The sequence below is a fragment of the Coregonus lavaretus genome (genome assembly GCF_964263955.1).
Source record: "Coregonus lavaretus genome assembly, contig: HAP1_SCAFFOLD_7291, whole genome shotgun sequence".
Lineage (NCBI taxonomy): Eukaryota > Metazoa > Chordata > Actinopteri > Salmoniformes > Salmonidae > Coregonus > Coregonus lavaretus.
In genome coordinates, this window is record NW_028164897.1 from 5,722 (window position 1) to 26,522 (window position 20,801).

General features: G+C 43.5%; 1 protein-coding gene across 1 annotated transcript; it reads right to left on the minus strand.

The window, feature by feature from the left end:
- Positions 1-5,803: 5,803 nt before the first annotated feature.
- LOC311116466 (homeobox protein GBX-2-like) lies at positions 5,804-8,134 on the minus strand (the record flags this gene model as incomplete). The annotated part of the gene is made up of 2 exons (XM_084191547.1): positions 5,804-6,315; positions 7,621-8,134. The coding sequence occupies 2 exons, from the start codon at positions 8,132-8,134 to the stop codon at positions 5,804-5,806; spliced, it is 1,026 nt and encodes a 341-aa protein (XP_084047673.1).
- Between the last annotated feature and the right edge of the window lie 12,667 nt (positions 8,135-20,801).

A 20,801-nucleotide genomic window follows, 5' to 3' on the forward strand; every position in this document is an offset into this window, starting at 1 on the left:
ACCTACCATTAAAATGATAGACTGATCATTTCTTTGTCAGTGGGCAAACGTACAAAATCAGCAGGGGATCAAATACTTTTTTCCCTCACTGTAGGTGCATGCACCTACAGTGAGGGAAAAAAGTATTTGATCCCCTGCTGATTTTGTACGTTTGCCCACTGACAAAGAAATGATCAGTCTATCATTTTAATGGTAGGTTTATTTGAACAGTGAGAGACAGAATAACAACAACAAAAATCCAGAAAAATGCATGTCAAAAATGATATAAATTGATTTGCATTTTAATGAGGGAAATAAGTATTTGACCCCCTCTCAATCAGAAAGATTTCTGGCTCCCAGGTGTCTTTTATACAGGTAATGAGCTGAGATTAGGAGCACACTCTTAAAGGGAGTGCTCCTAATCTCAGCTTGTTACCTGTATAAAAGACACCTGTCCACAGAAGCAATCAATCAATCAATCAATCAGATTCCAAACTATCCACCATGGCCAAGACCAAAGAGCTCTCCAAGGATGTCAGGGACAAGATTGTAGACCTACACAAGGCTGGGATGGGCTACAAAACCATCTCCAAGCAGCTTGGTGAGAAGGTGACAACAGTTGGTGTGATTATTCGCGCAAATGGAAGAAACACAAAAGACCTGTTAATCTCCCTCGGCCTGGGGCTCCATGCAAGATCTCATCTCGTGGAGTTGCAATGATCATGAGAACGGTGAGGAATCAGCCCAGAACTACACGGGAGGATCTTGTCAATGATCTCAAGGCAGCTGGGACCATAGTCACCAAGAAAACAATTGGTAACACATTACGCCGTGAAGGACTGAAATCCTGCATCGCCCGCAAGGTCCCCCTGCTCAAGAAAGCACATATACAGGCCTGTCTGAAGTTTGCCAATGAACATCTGAATGATTCAGAGGAGAACTAGGTGAAAGTGTTGTGGTCAGATGAGACCAAAATCAGGAAAACAGAGAAAGGAAAACATTATGCTTTGAGAGAGAGAGAGAGAGAGAGAGAGAGAGAGAGAGAGAGAGAGAGAGAGAGAGAGAGAGAGTAAAAGAAAGAGAGAGAGAGAGAGTAAAAGAAAGAGAGCGAGAGAGAGAGAGAGAGAGACACAGAGAGAGAGAGTAAAAGAAAGAGAGAGAGAGAGAGAGAGAGAGAGAGAGTAAAAGAAAGAGAGAGAGAGAGACACAGAGAGAGAGAGTAAAAGAAAGAGAGACACCGAGAGAGAGAGTAAAAGAAAGAGAGACACCGAGAGAGAGAGTAAAAGAAAGAGAGACACAGAGAGAGAGAGAGTAAAAGAAAGAGAGACACAGAGAGAGAGAGTAAAAGAGAGAGACACAGAGAGAGTAAAAGAAAGAGAGAGAGAGAGAGAGAGAGTAAAAGAAAGAGAGACACAGAGAGATAGAGTAAAAGAAAGAGAGACAGAGAGAGAGAATAAAAGAGAGAGAGAGAGACACAGAGAGATAGAGTAAAAGAAAGAGAGACACAGAGAGATAGAGTAAAAGAAAGAGAGACACAGAGAGATAGAGTAAAAGAAAGAGAGACACAGAGAGATAGAGTAAAAGAAAGAGAGACACAGAGAGAGAGAATAAAAGAGAGAGAGAGAGACACAGAGATAGAGTAAAAGAAAGAGAGACACAGAGAGATAGAGTAAAAGAAAGAGAGACACAGAGAGATAGAGTAAAAGAAAGAGAGACACAGAGAGATAGAGTAAAAGAAAGAGAGACACAGAGAGAGAGAATAAAAGAAAGAGAGAGAGAGACACAGAGAGATAGAATAAAAGAAAGAGCGAGAGAGAGAGACACAGAGAGATAGAGTAAAAGAAAGAGAGACACAGAGAGATAGAGTAAAAGAAAGAGAGACACAGAGAGAGAGAATAAAAGAAAGAGAGAGAGAGACACAGAGAGATAGAATAAAAGAAAGAGAGAGAGAGAGAGACACAGAGAGATAGAGTAAAAGAAAGAGAGACACAGAGAGATAGTGTAAAAGAAAGAGAGACACAGAGAGAGAGAGAGAGAGAGAGAGAGAGAGAGAGAGAGAGAGAGAATAAAAGAAAGAGATACACAGAGAGAGAGAGAGGCCTAGGTGTATGTGGGGTATATAGAGTATTAATTTCCAGTAGCAGCATTCTCAAGACAGAGTCTATTAGGCCACGCTGGTCTCATGGCTCGCTTTCCATCAGAATTAATCATTAGGGGTTAATTTGAAGCTTCGACAAGTTGCTGTTAATTTAGTGCAGGGGGGACATGCTAGAGTGAAAAGCGGAGGTCCCGACCTATCCCCTTGGGCCTCATTTATCAGCCAACCGCGACGGCCCGGCTTGATTACAATTTGCAAAAAAATTCATTAGAGTTAGCGGTACTCATATCGCATACTGCATATCGCTTTCTCTGTCAAACATCCTCCTCAAGTAGGCTACACAAATTGCTCAGTGTGTGTTCTTTCAATACAATCTAATCTAGCAAATCTGTATTTGATTAATTGTATAATGGACATATTTTGTTATAAGTATCCAGTAATCAAATGCCTGAGTGGATCTCTGTCGGGGTGTGTACGGGTTTGTGTGGAATAGAAGACAACACACACACACACACACACACACACACTCCTCTAGAGCCGGTGATGAGAGCTCATCTTGTAGCCAGGGCTGTCATTGATGCTCACCCAGAGCGCGAGCTGCCGCCATAAATCTGAGCTTTACAATAATTCACTCTTTCTGCTGCAATGACGAGTTGGGATTTCAGTTTAATAATAAAAAAAATGTGCTTGGAGAATTTCAAACGATGAATCAGTAGGGAAAATACATTTTACGTGGGTTGAATAGAGGCAACTATAAACTTTATGATTTGGGAAGGCTATAGGCCTCATAATAGAATATTAATTAAATGTAAATAAAATGGCCTATTTGTATGTCAGGATCCATAGCCTATTTGCTCTAGTTTATTTGGAGGATATAACAGCGTTATTTGTGCCTTATCATGGCGTGCGAATTACAAACAATGACTGACGTCAAAATGTTGTGCAGGTGCGTGCGGTGCTTAGCGTGCTGCGCTTGCCTGGGATAAATGATGCGCGTGACGATAATAGCGTTGGTGTAGCCCGCGGGAATATCGCGCTGTCTAAATGCTGCCAGAGAGAGGGAGAGGGGCTACACCACAGAACGATCATTAAACTACTGCACCATCTTTGAGGATGCTTTAGCTGAGAAAGAATGATGGTTGTCTTATTTGATGACACTTGTGGGCTTAATCAATACTCAGTGGAATAGAGGATATTATTTGTGTCATTTATATACAGTAGGTCTAGTAGAAAATGATATTTAACTCCAAATGTGTTTGTTAAAAACAACATTTTTGGGGGGACAAATTGCTTTTTAGAACTTTGTAAAACAATGAACACTTTTTTTTATTTTTATAATAGCGTTGTCTTAAAATGTGTAGCCTAGCCTATTTAGTATCCAACAAGTTAACCTATTGCAAGAAAGGCGACTTATAATAACCAATATTGTTTTATATTCGTTTATATAACACAGATAAATACATTATCAGAATGGATTATTTTATCATTTAGCCTACTGACAAAATGTCCTACCCAGTGACATTTTAAACTGTTTCATCTGCTTAGGGTAGGCTATAGACCTAATGTGGTAGGCCTAGCAGATGTAGCCTAACGCAGGCTATTCATGCGCGGAACATCACCGACAGAGATCAACAAGATGTCTTTAGAGATCACAAGGGGAAAGTCCTGCAAGTAGGCCTACGTTTTATTTTAGTCGGTAATCTTATCAAAATGAATTCATAATAATAATAATAATAATAATAATAATAATAATATGCCATTTAGCAGACGCTTTTGTCCAAAGCGACTAACAGTCATGCGTGCATACATTTTTTTTTGTGTATGGGTGGTCCCGGGGATCGAACCCACTACCTTGGCGTTACAAGCGCCGTGCTCTACCAGCTGATGAAATTGTCCACCTCAATAGATGTCAATATTAATGGAAAAGCAATTGGCGCGCTGGGAGGCTTGCCAAACACACGTCACCGCTTCGTCCCGGTACCATAAATGAGGCGCGCGGGGCCGGGGCAAGGTGAGGCGGAAGATCAAGGCTGACACCGGGCGGCGACCTTCCTAAACAGCCGTGCTCGTGACGTTTCACTCGGATGGGAATTAGTGTTCCTCACAGCGCGTGACCTTGGAGTTTCATTCACCCTGGCGGAAACGACCCACCCCCTGTCATAACACGAGATTGCGTCGCGGAGCGAGATCTTCTTACATATTTATTATTGACATGCCTCAGGTTGATTTGCTCCAACATACGCGACGAGGTTGGCCTTAATTTCAGAGGGTGGCTGGAGCAGATTGGTAGAGGTGTAAACGGTCACCTCCCTGGCTGACTGCATGGCTCTACTGTTGGAGAGATAAACAGTTGGTCCTGCCTCTGCATTACCTGCAAAACTCACAGTTGGTCCTGCCTCAGCAATAACTGCACCTCACAGTTGGTGCAGGCAAAATTGTATAAATCTGAAAGTCATAAATTATAATAGTGTAATAATTACAGGGTTATTACAAGTAATAGTCTTAATAATAAAAGTATAACTTGTGTTGTAAATTAAATCTAAACGTAATCGTGTCGTTAATCAGCCTTAATTTTAAGATAAAATACATAAGCAATTATCTTCCAACTATCTTCCTTAGTGGATTGTGAAAATAATATTTGTCACTTGCAGACAAGTTGAATAATCCCAAATTAGCATTTGATATATTGGTGAAAATAATAAGCAACCAAGGAATTAAAATATAATGATCAACTCAAAGCCCAGCACTCAAGAAAGCACATGCGTCATTTCGCAAAACATTTCAAATTCAAACGGCCTTGCACAAAAATGGAATGCCAATAAACAAACTGACAAATTGTTGACATAATTGCTAATGGTTCATCTTTAATGCACACTTTATTATTTACTCAATAAGTCATGGAATGTTAGTTACTTTTTGCACAATATTAAATAAATTAGCAGCGTGCTTCTTGCCTGTTGAAAAAGTCACAACGAGGAAAAATAATTCAAGCAACCATGGAATGAAACGATGGAAACAGAAACTCAAACTGAGAACAAAAGTAGGATGGGTTTGCAGGGGCACTTTTTTGCTTTTTGGTGGAGGTGATTGATGGTTGAGGTGTTTGAGCATATTTGTAGGCTATGTGTACAATATGTGTATTGGTATGGGGGGGGGGGGGGGGGGGGGGTGATAAAGGAGAATTAGAAATGATATAAGTGCTCCTTTTGAGACAAAGCTGTTCATTCTGATCTGATTTGCGCCTGATGCAAAAACAACAATAAAATAAGCAAGGTCCTTCAGAATCAGCAACACAAACGTCAAAGAAAATCTAAAAGACGTAAAAGTAGGCAATATTTTTTTCAATATCTCGGGAAATGTACAATTGGATGTATTGTCTTGTTGTATTGTTCTCAATTTGCTCCCATGGCGGTTATAGTTATGGTCCATCTCGGTATTTACACTCGTAACCAGGGTGATACATATGTTACAATTTTGAGTTTTTTTGTCTCTTGGTATTTAATCAACTTACCATCAGTGGATCGATTCAGCAGTAAAGCAAAGGAAAAGCAATGTACCATCAATTAATTAGCTCTCCTCTGGTTTACAAAGACTCACCAAAGGATAAACTTGATTTGTGATTATCAGTAGTCCAAGTCCAAAATAACGTGTGTGCTGTTTTTCTGTTTTTAAACAGTGTTATTAACTTAATCTGTATTTAGTCCATCGGTTTAACATACAGAACTGTTATGGTCTGGCTTGCTCTAACTGTTGGTGCTGACTCCTTATTGCAAACCGGCTGACGTGCACAGGAATGGGCACCACGATTTTAGGGTTCCTAGAAGGCTCGCCGGTTTTGGAGTTGACGTTACCGGCCTTCACGCGCTTCCACTTGGCCCTCCGGTTCTGGAACCAGATCTTGACTTGCACTTCGCTGAGTTTCAAGGCATGCGCGATCTGAGAGCGTTCTGTCAAAGACAGGTATTTCTTACAATGGAATTCCTTCTCCAGCTCCAATAGCTGCTCGCTCGTGAACGCCGTTCTCCGCCGCCGGTTCTTGCCGGTAGACGTGGTGCTGCCAGTGCCGTTGGACCCATGGACGCCCTCATCCACGTTACCATCCCCATCATCTTTCTGACACATCGAGTTACCGTTCGTGTTGTCATCAGAGCTATAGTCTAAATCGCTGTCCATTGAGAAGCTCTCATCTCTTCGATTGCATTCGTCCTCTTTCGGGTCGTCTTTGCCATGGGTTCTGGCTGTGGGGGTAAGGAAATAGAAAATGTTAGTTTAGGCTATATTGACCTCAAAATAGAAAAATAAATTACAATGTGTAACCTATCATGGACTGATATGCAACAGTTTGAGTTTATATAATGGATAACCACAATCATACTTTTAATGAAACATTTTGCTTTACAAAATAAGCAACTTCCTTTTCTTCTATATTTGATTCATCACAATAACATCACGACCTTTCGTTTCATACGTAAATATGCACGAGTAGACTTTACATATTGTGTTACAGAAAAACAATAGCCTATGACATTATATATATTGTTATAAACACATTAGGAACAAATTATATTGTCTCTGGACGTATTTAAGTGAAGTGAAAGTTATTTAAGTAAATATCTATTTAAGGAAATATTAATCGAAATAGGTCCATCAGCTATATCACGACATATATCACACGACATATATCACGTCTGAAATAGGCCTCGCGCTGACCATAATTCCATTCATTTTAGAGACAAAAGCAATTGATTCATATTATACAATGTCTTAAAAACACTTACGGAGTTAGTGTTATAATACATGTATTTCATAATACATATAGACCCTCATATATATATATATATAGACCCTCGACTTTGAATTTTGATCACAGTTTTATAGACATTCAAATACTGCAGGCGCTTTTCCCATCCTTCAATTAAAATAGGCTAATTCAGTAATTGAAGGCAGTTTGCCCCCAGGCACTATTCATTGAAAAGCCTGATATAAACGTATTTGATATGCAGATATCATGTCAAGCTTCTCACGACAAAATATGGACGCGTCCATGTAAATAAATTGTTTTTAAAAAGGACACATTTTTCACTCAGGGGCAACAGTCACTTTCTATCAGTAGACTTTAATCGTTGTCGTTTGATGTGAAATTCACAGGATATAGCCTAAGCCAACATTGAGTGAGTAGAACTTGTAAGTTATCCTCAAATTGCACGTGGGTATTTCTTTGCACATTGATGACGTAGTTTGGTAATATTGGTCCTTTAGGTTTATGCCTAATAGCATAATTAATTAGGTAAAGTTAAGAGTTCGAATTACCTCTTATAATGAACCTTGCAAATGTGCACTATTTTAAATAATAGGCCTAATAAATACGAGTATTCGCTTTGAACTTCTCTTTTACAACTTGGGCGCTCTTATTCAGAGCGACTTACATTTAGTGCATCCAGGTACAAGACAACCACATATCACATAGGCTAAGTCAAACTTTTCCTCAATAGAACCTTAAGTCAGGTCATGTAAACAACCCTGTCCAGCAGAGTTTACTGTACCTGTGGATGACTGCAGTGGCTCTGAGTCGTGGTAGGAGGGGAGCGCCGCGGACTCCTTTCCTAGAAAAGTCTTTCCGTCATCCCCATCCAAACGAATGTCCTGAGATTTATTAAAGGCTGCGTGGAGAGACTGCGAGCCGAACTTCCTCGCCGCATCCTGGTGCTGCTGTGAAGCCGAGAACCCTCCAGGCAGGCTGGCCATCAGGGTGGAGGTGAGCGCCATGCCCTGAGCCAGGCTAGAGCAGAAAGAGTTCTGGAGGCTGGGGATCTGGTGGTGCGGATGGGTAGCCGAGAGCCCCTGCTGCAGGGCGGACTGGGGTAGGGCAGGGGGCGGCGGAGGGGGCGGTGGGAGCACCACTGACCGGTACGGCATGAACATGGGGTAGCCAGTGTAGACGAAGTGTCCCGGGCTGGGCTGAGGGGGCCCGCCGATCAGAGAGTCGATACTGAAGGCAGTGGTGCTTCCCAGTGGGCGCTGCATCATCATAAACGAAGGGCTGAACGCTGCACTCATATGATCTGATGGAAGGAATGTCAATCAAGGAAATGTTTCTGGAGACAAGGAAGGGAGCGATGACCCCTGCAGTTTGTCTTGCTTGGGTTCCGAAGTCACCAACTTCACAACGTTGTTATTCGACAGACAACCGACCTTAGAAATGTGGACGTTTTGGTAATCCCGTGATTATTTGTTCGTTTCTCGCGATTAAATAAAACCATTCCATCAACATTGCATATGATCGACACACGGTGCTGGAGAGTGGAGACGTGTCCAGATCAAGAGAATAAGCTGCCAACTTGGAGGCGTGGTGGTTTCCGAATTTAGCAGAACTCATGTGGGCCCTTTTGGTTTAACTTGCGCTCCGATAGCGGGAGCCAATGCGCATTCCAAGTGCCAATCAATATCCTCGAGTTGTCGCTGACGTTCTGACCATTTGACAACAACAATCTTCAATTCGATGATCCTCGGTTTCCGCACGTCTGTCTAACTCACTCTAGAGAGTAGAGTGATGCTACTCCGTTCTACAACATCCAGATGTTAAGCAAGGAGGTTTAAATTCCGCTCCCTCTGTTTAATCCGCTCTTCCACTCGCAAGGACCACCCTCTCATCGCACTCTCGCATTTCATTGGTCGCTGTTAAACTGTTGGGCTCGCCTAGCTGTCATTCGTCACATAGACCTGTGAGGGCAGGCTTCGGTCTAGGAAATAAATGCCAATTATGTGGATTTGTAAAGCGTAGGCTATACACATCCTAAGGGACCATAATGCAAATGAAAATTAGCTAGGCTACACATTCAATATGCATAAATATTGACTACAACTATCTTCCTTACATGCAATGTATAAATCATAAAAATAACTATTTGTACTGGATAGGGGAGGGAATAAGCAGGACATTCTGAATTCTCCAACCAGGATTTCTGGAAAACCAGGGAATTTATTGAAAGTTCCCGGAATTTTGCAAACCTAGTCCTGAATGTGTGTGTGTGTGCATGGGTGTTTTGTTGCTTTGTGTGTGTTGAAAATAAACCCCAGAAGGAATAATTAACTTTAAAAAAAATCCTGTTCCACCTATTCAGAACTACCATAAGTATTGGTCATTTTGAGAAAAGACTGTTCCCTGATATTATGGCCTCTTGTACCTGCAGTAAGCTTAGATCAAACTGGGGAAGGTCCACATTCACCACCAACCACGCTACCAATGGGCCTACAAATAGCCTTCAGGTGATGTGAGAGATGGAGGGTAGATGGAGAGATTTACATTTTAGTCATTTAGCAGACGCTCTTATCCAGAGCGACTTACAGTTAGTGAATACATATATATATATATATATTTTTATACTGGCCCCCCGTGGGAAACGAACCCACAACCCTGGCGTTGCAAACGCCATGCTCTATCAACTGAGCTACATCCCTGCCGGCCATTCCCTTCCCTACCCTGGGCCAATTGTGCGCCACCCATGAGTCTCCCGGTCGCGGCCGGCTGCGACAGAGCCTGGATTCGAACCAGGTCTCTAGTGGCACAGTTAGCACTGCGATGCAGTGCCTTAGACCACTGCGCCACTCAGGAGTAGATGGGATGGAGGGTAGATGGAGAGAGGGAGGGTAGATGGAGAGATGGAGGGTAGATGGAGAGAGGGAGTGTAGATTGAGATGGAAAGATGGAGGGTAGATGGAGAGATGGAAAGATGGAGGGTAGATGGATAGATTGAGAGGAGATGGAGAGATGGAGGGTAGATGTAGAGAAGGAGAAGAGATGGAAGTTAGATGGAGAGATGTAGATGGAGAGATGCAAGGTAGATGGATAGATGGAGAGATGTAGATGGAGTGATGGAGGGTAGATGGAAAGATGGAGAGGAGATGGAAGTTAGATGGAGGGAAGATGGAGAGATGCAAGGTAGATGGATAGATGGAGATGGAGAGATGTAGATGGAGCGATGGAGGGTAGATGGAAAGATGGAGAGGAGATGGAAGTTAGATGAAGAGATGGATGGTAGATGGAGAGATGGATGGTAGATGGAGAAATGGGTAGATGGAGAGATGGATGGGAGATGGAGGGTAGATGGAGAGATGGATGGTAGATGGAGAAATGGGTAGATGGAGAGATGGAGGGGAGATGGAGAGATGGGTAGATGGAGAGCCTTCCCTGACACCCAGACCAGCCCTCTGTCATCCACCAGTGCCAGACCTGACACTCCTCTGCTCATGCCATCCACTGTGAGTTATCTAGCTTAATTCATCTCCCATTCTACACTCTTAGAAAAAAGGTTTCCAAAAGGGTTCTTCGGCTGACCCCATGGGATAACCCTTTTTGGTTCCAGGTAGAACCCTCTGTGGAAAGGGTTCTACATGGAACCCAAAAGGTTTCTACCTGGAACCAAAAAGGGTTCTTCAAAGGGTTCTCCTATGGGGACAGCCAAATAACCCTTTTAGGTTGTAGATAGCACTTTTTGTTTTCTAAGCGTGTACTCACTACCTCTAGTGTGTTGATACAACTGGAATTAAACGAGTTGAATCAACATCAGGAGAGCATATTTAGGAAGCTGAAAGGACGTTGCTGATAGAAATGTAATGTATAGAGCTGACGGGAGTCCTTGTTCTATATAAGAGAGAATCATACTGTATCTGTTCTACAATAATGTATTTCTATCTGAACGTTGGTAAATGTTGCACCTTACTGAACAAACCCCAGCAACTACGGCTGGCTAAGCTTTATAATACATGTATAATAATACATATGCCATTTAGCAGACACTTTTATCCGAAGCCACTTACAGTGCATGTACATTTGGTAAGCTGTTATCCACCTAGTAGAATGTGAGTGATTTGTGATGTTTAGTGACTGTATAATGTACCAGGTTAATAACATGCATGGAAAAACCTCTGCTTGATGTGAGACCTTCACATGGTGACATCCCCTCTCTTATCGCTGCCGTAGTTCATTCACTGCTGCTAGATTCCTATCCAGATATTGTTTGTGCATTTGAATAGCACTCTTGATATGAGTCAGTAGCCACAGTACCTATTGATGTCCATGACGACCAATAAATGTCACTCATATGAATAACTCAAGTCACTGCTGTGTTATAGGCAGCCTCTCATAGCGTTGCCATATTTTTATATTAGGTGAGCTGGCCGTTAATATTGGGGGTTGGGTGCTCCCCCCCTAACGGCTTAACCCGCCTAAATCCAGATCCACTCCTCTTGAGCCAATCCAAGGGAATGCATGGGAGCCCCCCAGCCCCAACCCCCCAGCCCCAACCCCCCAGCCCTAACCCCCCAGCCCCAACCCCCCAGCCCCAACCCCCCAGCCCCAACCCCCCAGCCCCAACCCCCCAGCCCCAACCCCCCAGCCCCAACCCCCCAGCCCTAACCCCACAGCCGCAACCCCCCAGCCCCAATCCCCCAGCCCAGGCTCCCCCCTACACCAGTTCCCCCCAATCCTCTGCTCCAGCTCCGACCCCTCACCCCCAGCTCTTATCTTCCCCCACCCCCTTCTCTCTCCAGGGTCATGGGGACACCATCTCATTAAAGGCTGCCTGATCCACAACTGCAATGCAGACATTAAATAGCAGTATTTTTCAATTAGGGCTGACAAATTCAATCAAAATTCCATAGATTAGGATGAAATGAGGCATGGGTCATTTACAAGGGAATTTAATTGCACAGCCATTAGACAATAGTACAGCAGTCACTGTCTCATTATCAATCATGTGGGGACATCAATAGTAAAGGGTTGTAAAGGGGGGGGAGCCGGGGAGGGAAGGAGAGGGAGATAGAAGTGTGTGTATGTGTGTGTGTCACTCTGTGTGTGTTTGTGTGTGTGTGGACTGTGTGTGCCGTGTGTGTACACCGTGTTTGTGTGTGCGTGTGGTCTCACTAATACACTGCAGTGCCACCGCTGCAGAACAGCTAATAAATACCCCTCTTTTGTACTTATAAATTATCCAGTTTAATTAACAACATGGATTATGATTGGAGTATGATTTAATTAAACCTTTCCTGCATGCTAGTGATCACCATCATCCATTATACTGGGGAAAGGAGAGTACAACTATAGACTAAATGAAGCTGAGGCTTGTTAAGGACCTACTTATTGCTAAGACAGAACAATAACATCAGACTACTACCACTTCCACAATGACTAGAACGAAATAATACTTCTAAACTGAACTGGGATACAATCAAACAGTGTATTAATCACAATGATGCCAAGAATGGCCCCTACCCTAGCATTTATATCTGTTATCAAACGGAGCATTCGCCGTGAGCCAATACTGATATGTGGATTTAAGTGGAGGGGATGTGGTGGGTAAAGCAATTACAAAGATGCTTTGACTGAAAGCTGCGGTTGGAGGGATGGAGAAGGAGAAAAATTGGATTTGAAAATGTTGCCTCCAGCGTTCGACCATTCAACATTATTTAGTTAGAGTGTCTCGGTCGGGCTCAACCTTTTCATCAAGATCTAAATGTCAGCTATAATTTATTCTGCTCAGCTCAGATTTCTTTGTGCAAACACATATCTCTTTGTTTGCCTTACTTTTAGACTCCATTACTAGGCCTGAAAAAACTATGGAAAAGCACCAAACTCACCTCTCAGATTGAGTTTCAATGCACGTCCGTCCACCCCCCCCCCCCCCCCCCCCATCCAAAATCAATGAACATTTAGAGTTGCCATTGGATTTTTGATTATTAAAGCTTAAACGAATCCAATTGATTTACCTTTAAGTCTGTCCCTGACGATGACCAATCAAACAGAAGGAAGCCTGATCAACAATGGCGACTTTGACTGGAGCAGAACCTGAATATGTCCCAAATGGCACCCCTTTCCTTATTTAGGGCTCATAGTGCTCTGTTCAAAAGTAGTGCACGATAAAAGGTTGCTATTTGGGATGCACAGGAATGAGCCTGTCTTCAGCCAAATCTCCAGAAACACAACTGCTTAGCTATTGATCCTGTAGCCATCGCTCTTCTTTCTCTTTAGGCTCACCACATCATCCATTCTAGTAGCGATCAATGCCCCCAGAGAGGAGAGATTTAAAGTATTCTGACATTCTCTTGTGGCCTTTATGCATAATCTTCTAACCCACCGCTATTCAATTACTTCAAATCAAAGTTTATTGGTCGTGTACACAGTTTAGCAAGTGTTATAGCGGGTGCAGCGAAATGCTTATGTTACTAGCTCCTAACAACCCACTGGGCACAGACGTCACTTCAACGACTATTCCACGTTGGTTCAACGTCGACGTGGAAACAACGTTGATTCAACTAGTGTGTGCCCGGTGGGAACGCAGTTAAATGTCAAACAATTAAAATGTACGGGGGAAAAAATGGTAGACCCTATGTAGCTACACTGGGATCATTTAGACAAGATCAACTAGGAATGATATGTACAACAGTAGATATACAGTATTAGAGTAAGCTATGTCAAGAATTCAGTGTATTTTTTTTTTTCAGTAGTAGAAATATAATGATGAGCAACGTCGGGGATACAGTATTTAAGTACACAGTGTGAAACGGGAAGTGACCAGTGGTTCAATGTCTCTATAGCATGGGACAGCAGCGTTGGCTGTGTGTGTGTGTGTGTGTGTGTGTGTGTGTGCCAGCAGCTGGTACAGCGTGAGTGTGTATATGAGTGTGTGTGTGTGATAGCTTGTGTGTGTGTGTGTTGTGTGAGTGAGCATCACCTGGTAGACGGCTAGTGATGTTCAACAGTTTGATGGTCTGGTAATAGAAGCTGTTCAACAGTCTGATGGTCTGGTAATAGAAGCTGTTCAACAGTCTGATGGTCTGGTAATAGAAGCTGTTCAACAGTCTGATGGTCTGGTAATAGAAGCTGTTCAACAGTCTGATGGTCTGGTAATAGAAGCTGTTTTGTTACTTGTAGTGCAGTTGAGTTTAATTCAGGGTAATGTTTAAGTCTGCTAGGGTTAGGGTGGTTGAGGTTAGGGTTAGGGTTAGGGTGGTTGAGGTTAGGGTTAGGGTTAGGGTGGTTGAGGTTAGGGTGGGTGAGGGTTAGAGGGATTGAGGTTAGGGTGGGTGAGGTTATAGGGATGTAGCTCAGTTGGTTGAGCATGGCGTTTGCAACGCCAGGGTTGTGGGTTCAATTCCCACGGGGGGCCAGTAAAAAAAAGAATATATATATAAAAAAGAATAATGTATGCACTCACTAACTGTAAGTCGCTCTGGATAAGAGCGTCTGCTAAATGACTAAAATGTACATGTAAATGTTAGGGTGGTTGACGCTAGGGTTAGGGTGGTTAGGGTTAGGGTGGTTGAGGCTAGGGTTAGGGTGATTGAGGCTAGGGTTAGGGTGGTTGAGGTTAGGGTTAGGGTGGGTGAGGTTAGGGTTAGGGTGGTTGAGGTTAGGGTTAGGGTTGAACTGGGATGTTGACATGAAGCTAGGGTTAGGGTTAGGGTTGAACTGGGATGTTGACATGAAGCTAGGGTTAGGGTTGAACTGGGATGCTGACATGAAGCTAGGGTTAGGGTTGAACTGGGATGTTGTCATGAAGCTAGGGTTAGGGTTAGGGTTGAACTGGGATGTTGACATGAAGCTAGGGTTAGGGTTGAACTGGGATGCTGACATGAAGCTAGGGTTAGGGTTGAACTGGGATGTTGACATGAAGCTAGGGTTAGGGTTAGGGTTGAACTGGGATGTTGACATGAAGCTAGGGTTAGGGTTGAACTGGGATGCTGACATGAAGCTAGGGTTAGGGTTGAACTGGGATGTTGACATGAAGCTAGGGTTAGTGTTGAACTGGGATGTTGACATGAAGCTAGGGTTAGGAATGAACTGGGATGTTGTCATGAAGCTAGGGTTAGGTTTAGGGTTGAACTGGGATGTTGACAGGAAGCTAGGGTTAGGGTTGAACTGGGATGTTGACAGGAAGCTATGGTTAGGGTGACATTTACCGTTAGTTTAGTTAGGTTAGTTTGGACACACCATAAAAGCATCCATGAAAGTTGCAATTTGAAAAACATTAAAACTTTTCATTTTTTAAAATGTTTCTAAGCTACAGTTGAAGTCGAAAGTTTACATACACCTTAGCCAAATACATTTAAACTAAGTTTGTCACAATTCCTGACATTTAATCCTAGTAAAAATTCCCTGTTTTAGGTCAGTTAGGATCACCACTTTATTTTAAGAATATGAAATGTCAGAATAATAGTAGAGAGAATGATTTATTTCAGATTTGATTTCTTTCATCACATTCCCAGTGGGTCAGAAGTTTACATACACTCAATTAGTATTTGGTAGCATTGCCTTTAAATTGTTTAACTTGGGTCAAACGTTGCCTTCCACAAGCTTCCCACAATAAATTGGGTGAATTTTGGCCCATTCCTCCTGACAGAGCTGGTGTAACTGAATCAGGTTTGTAGGCCTCCTTGCTCACACACGCTTTTTCAGTTCTGGCCACAAATGTTCTATAGGATTGAGGTCAGGGCTTTGTGATGGCCACTCCAATATCTTGACTTTGTTGTCCTGAAGCCATTTTGCCACAATGTTGGAAGTATGCTTGGGGTCATTGTTCATTTGGAAGACCCATTTGCGACCAAGCTTTAACTTCCTGACTGATGTCTTGAGATGTTGCTTCAATATATCCACATAATTTTCCTTCCTCATGATGCAATCTATTTTGTGAAGTACACCAGTCCCTCCTGCAGCAAAGCACCCCCACAGCATGATGCTGCCACCCCCGTGCTTCACGGTTGGAATGGTGTTCTTCGGCTTGCAAGCCTTCCCCTTTTTCCTCAAACATAACGATGGTCATTATGGCCAAACAGTTCTATTTTTGTTTCATCAGACCAGAGGACATTTCTCCAAAAAGTACGATCTTTGTCCCCAAGTGCAGTTGCAAACCATAGTCTGGCTTTTTTATGGCGGTTTTGGAGCAGTGGCTTCTTCCTTGCTGAGCGGCCTTTCAGGTTATGTTGATATAGGACTCATTTTACTGTGGATATAGATACTTTTGTACCTGTTTCCTCCAGCATCTTCACAAGGTCCTTTGATGTTGTTCTGGGATTTATTTGCACTTTTCGCACAAAAGTACGTTCATCTCTAGAAGACAGAACGTGTCTCCTTCCTGAGTGGTATGATGGCAGCGTGGTCCCATGGTGTTTATACTTGCGTACTATTGTTTGTACAGATGACCGTGGTACCTTCAGGCGTTTGGAAATTGCTCCCAAGGATGAACCACACTTGGAGGTCTACAATTCTTTTTCTGAGGTCTTGGCTGATTTCTTTTGATTTCCCCATGATGTCAAGCAAAAAGGCACTGAGTTTGAAGGTAGGCCTTGAAATACATCCACAGGTACACCTCCAATTGACTCAAATGATGTCAATTAGCCTATCAGAAGCTTCTAAAGCCATGACATCATTTTCTGGAATTTTCCAAGCTGTTTAAAGGCAAAGTCAACTTAGTGTATGTAAACTTCTGACCCACTGGAATTGTGATACAGGGAATTATAATTGAAATAAACTGTCTGTAAACAATTGTTGGAAAAATTACTTGTGTCATGCACAAAGTAGATGTCCTAACCGACTTGCCAAAACTATAGTTTGTTAACAAGAAATGTGTGGAGTGGTTGAAAAACGAGTTTTAATGACTCTAACCTAAGTGTATGTAAACTTCTGAATTCAACTGTACGTTTTACTGCACAAACACAGTCATATTAAATGGAACATATCATCTAGAAATCTAGGACAGACATGGTCCAATTCCTATTGGGGAGATTGGGTGAAGCATCAGTGATCAGCGCCTTAGGGGCAACTTGACCTTTTAGCCCAAATGAACCACAGGAAAGAACAGTGGTCCACCAGGATGACCTCCAGACTCACAGCAGGACAGAAACACAAGAACACACAGACATGATTTACATATCACAGCACAGTAGAGAAACAAAGGTGATTTCAGAGGCAGACCTAGTATACTGTCTGTCCCACAAGATTGCTAACTGTGCCACTAGAGATCCTGGTTCGAATCCAGGCTCTGTCGCAGCCGGCCGCGACCGGGAGACTCAAGGGCGGAGCACAATTGGCCCAGCGTCGTCCAGGGTAGGGGAGGGAATGGCCGGCAGGGATGTAGCTCAGTTGATAGAGCATGGCGTTTGCAACGCCAGGGTTGTGGGTTCGATTCCCACGGGGGGCCAGTATAAAAAAATATGTATTCACTAACTGTAAGTCGCTCTGGATAAGAGCGTCTGCTAAATGACTAAAATGTAAATATGAATGAATGTCTTATCTTATTTAGACACAATTATACTGACTTCTTCATTTAAGTATATAAAACAGAATTAAATACAAAAATGTTTAGCTTCTTCTGCAAACATTCAGTATTTACAATGAGCAAGATGAAACAATACAGGCCTAATAATTTGCTCCAGACAAAATGAGGATCCCAGTGCAACGGCCCCCTGACCCATTGTAATCTAATTAACCCACAGTGCCCTCTGCAGTCCAGGAAATGAACTGCACACAGAGAACAATGAAACAGCTATCAGAATCCTTATTCTATTCACAATACTCACAATATGTTAAACTACACTGACATCAGAATAACTAACGCCATCTCAGTCTCGGGACATATAGGGCCTATAATTGCTGAGGGACTTTGGGAGAGTCCCTGGTCTTTGGGAGGTGTCTGACAGTTTTACAGAGCCGTAGGAGGGGGATCAGTATGTGTGCCAACCACTGCTGTGATGTGATTCAAGCCGTGTTTTCTCCAGACAGCTTGAATAGATGGCACCCTGAGGCATCTGCAAGAGGTGAGGAGCGTTGGGAGAGAATGAGTGCGACGGGATGAGCAGGTTAAATACAGGTCTGGAAGTCTCACTGGGAGAAAACACACAGACAAATCCACAGGTAAACATAGGATAATGTGTAGCCCTGTCATAGGTACTTATACAGGTCTGACAGGATTGCACCAGTGTATATGGGGGGAAAAGGGGCGTGTCTGAGGGAAAGGTGGAGCTACAACCATATTGCTTATACCTGTCCAATCCGTTCACATCTAGGCTACATGATTTGTCTTTCTTGAGGTATGTCAGGGCCAGGGGTCGTTTCTGACTGGACAAGACCTGTGACACTCCAACACGTTAATCATAGCAGCATCAACTTTCATTATGCCCCTGAAGACAGGGCCCCAGATGTGCAGGGCTAGCTAATGATAGTCATTAGACACATACAGTCAGCCTCCCCTCTCTGTGACCATGGAGTCAGACAGTTAAAAACACACACAACAGAACACATAGCCAACATGCACACTGACAGTGTCCCAAATTGCACCCTATTCCCTATATAGTGCACTACTATGGACCCTGGTCAAAAGTAGTGCACTATACATTAAAGGGAATAGGGTACCATTTGGGACACAGGCAGTGACATGACCACCCCATTTCTCAGAAAAACATATGGAAAACCAGACCCTCCCCAAATGCGGCAAACCCGGAGAATTAGAGACATCCCAACACAAGACAGACAGAGACAGACACGGGTTCCTCTGTCCAGACGGTCACTTTGGTGCCATGTTAGAAGTCAACCCCTCCCCTCCCCCGGCTGCACCCCCCACCCCCTTACATTTACCACGAGACGAGTGCTTCAGACGAACAGCTAATTAGATCATCTAGTGAATGTTCACCTCCAGCTTCACTCTCCCACAAAAAGACAGTTATTTAATAATTACAGCCTTAATTACAGTTCCAATCAACGGGACAGAAATAGAACAAGTCTCTGACTGCGGCTCTGAGGCTGAAACTGGGTTAGTTAGAAGAGCCTGGTCTTCATTTCCCTGGTCTCCCTCTAGACATAGACTGTGTTAACTGTGTCTGCTTGGATTAGGGACTTGAAGCGACCGCTGAAATCTACTTGTCTCCTTGTCTGGGAAAGAGGAGCAGAAGGTTCTTTCATCCCTAACAAGTGTCTATAAGGTTCAACAATTGATTTGTCTTTTTTCTGATGAGGTGAAGAGTCCACAGCTTTCTCTTAGTGAGATGTGATTATCCTGGGTCTCTGTTGACTAGCCTAGCATCTCTTTAACTTCACCAGGGTAATCATGTTTGTTCTTCATAATATTCAGATTGCAAGTATTGTTATATGTCGTGTTAAGATGAGAACAATCAGTGTTGTGTTCAATTCTTCTCCATCTTTTCTTATCTCTGTCTGTAGGGCTGAATGGTTTGCCTCAGTCAGTGTTCAGTGTCTGGACTACACTGTAAGGTAGAAAGAGCTGTGACAGATATCTGGCCGGAGCGCATGGCAGCATTTAGTTCTGCTTCATTGTGCCAGGTAAGAGCTTCTAATGAAGAGTGAACAACTGTGGCTGAGTTACAGCAGAGAGAGAGAGAGAGAGGGGGGAGGAGGGGAGGGAGAGAGAGAGAGGGAGAAGGGGGGAGAGAGAGTGGGGAGAGGGAAAGGGGGGCGGAGAGGGGTGCGAGAGAGGGAGAGAGAGAGGGAGAGGGAGAGAGGGAGGGAGAGGGAGAGAGGGAGAGAGAGAGAGGAAAGAGAAAGCGTAAGAGAGAGAGAGAGAAGCGGAGAAAAGAGAGAGAGATAATGAGAGAGTAAGACAGACAGAAGAGGAGAGAAATAGAGAGAGAAACACAGCTCCAGAGAGAGAAAGAGTATAAAAGAGAGAGAGAGAGAGAGAGAGAGAGAGAGAGAGAGAGCGATGGAGAAGTTAACAGCAGCGTTAACCCCTGGTCAGGCGGACGTTTGATGAAGCGGTGTCTCTTACAACTCTCTCCCTGCTCTCGCTGCACGGTGGATCCAACATCATTAGCTGCGAGGGAGACAGTATGTTTCGGCCTGTTCTACTGCTAATGAGCCCTCTCTCCTCATCCTTCACAGTAATTAGTGCTGCGACTGAGACCCAGTACGCGTCCAATGCAAACCCACTCAACGCTAATGGAGTGAGCCAGGCAGAAAAATAGTACTATTATGTTGGGGCCATGTATCCACCATATCACAGTGAATCCTCTTACCTAAAACCTCCTTTCTTCATCATTTAGCTCTACTTCTGTATTCCCGCCTCGCTGTCTGTCTCCCCGCCTCCCTGTCTGTCTCCCCCGCCTCCCTGTCTGTCTCCCCGCCTCCCCTGTCTGTCTGGATTTTGTAGGACCAGCGTATTGTCTTAGATTTCAGATCAAAGCTGCACAAACCGGATGATTCCCAGCAAGATATCTTGTCTCTTCAGCTTCAAGAGAGAGGCTTCAAAAGAGCTAGCGAGGCTGTTCTGTCTGACTGTGCACTAGAATAGTCACAATGAGATGGTTTAATGGTGCGTCTTCAAGTGGACCTTCACAACATTATATTGTGTGACTTTCACATTATGAACATGGACAAAAGTCCATGTTCATAACTTCATACTTAAGACACCATTTATTTAACTTATGAGTGTGAGCATGCGTGTGCACGTGCATGTGTGTGTGGGAGGTTTGAAGGTGTCTTCTGTATGTGATAGGTGAAAGGGGGCGTGAAGATGTAATGGCGAGGACTGGTCCAAGGTCACCAAGGTGATTGGGTCCATGATCCTTCCATGATGACATCACATCAGGGTGTCAAGGTTACGGTGGATGAGGGTTCTGATGATGCAGAGACGTGTGTGTGTGATGCAGAGACAGGTGGGAGGACACACTGGGATTTAGGTGAGGATTATACGAAGCTTTATCCTATATAGGCTGCTAT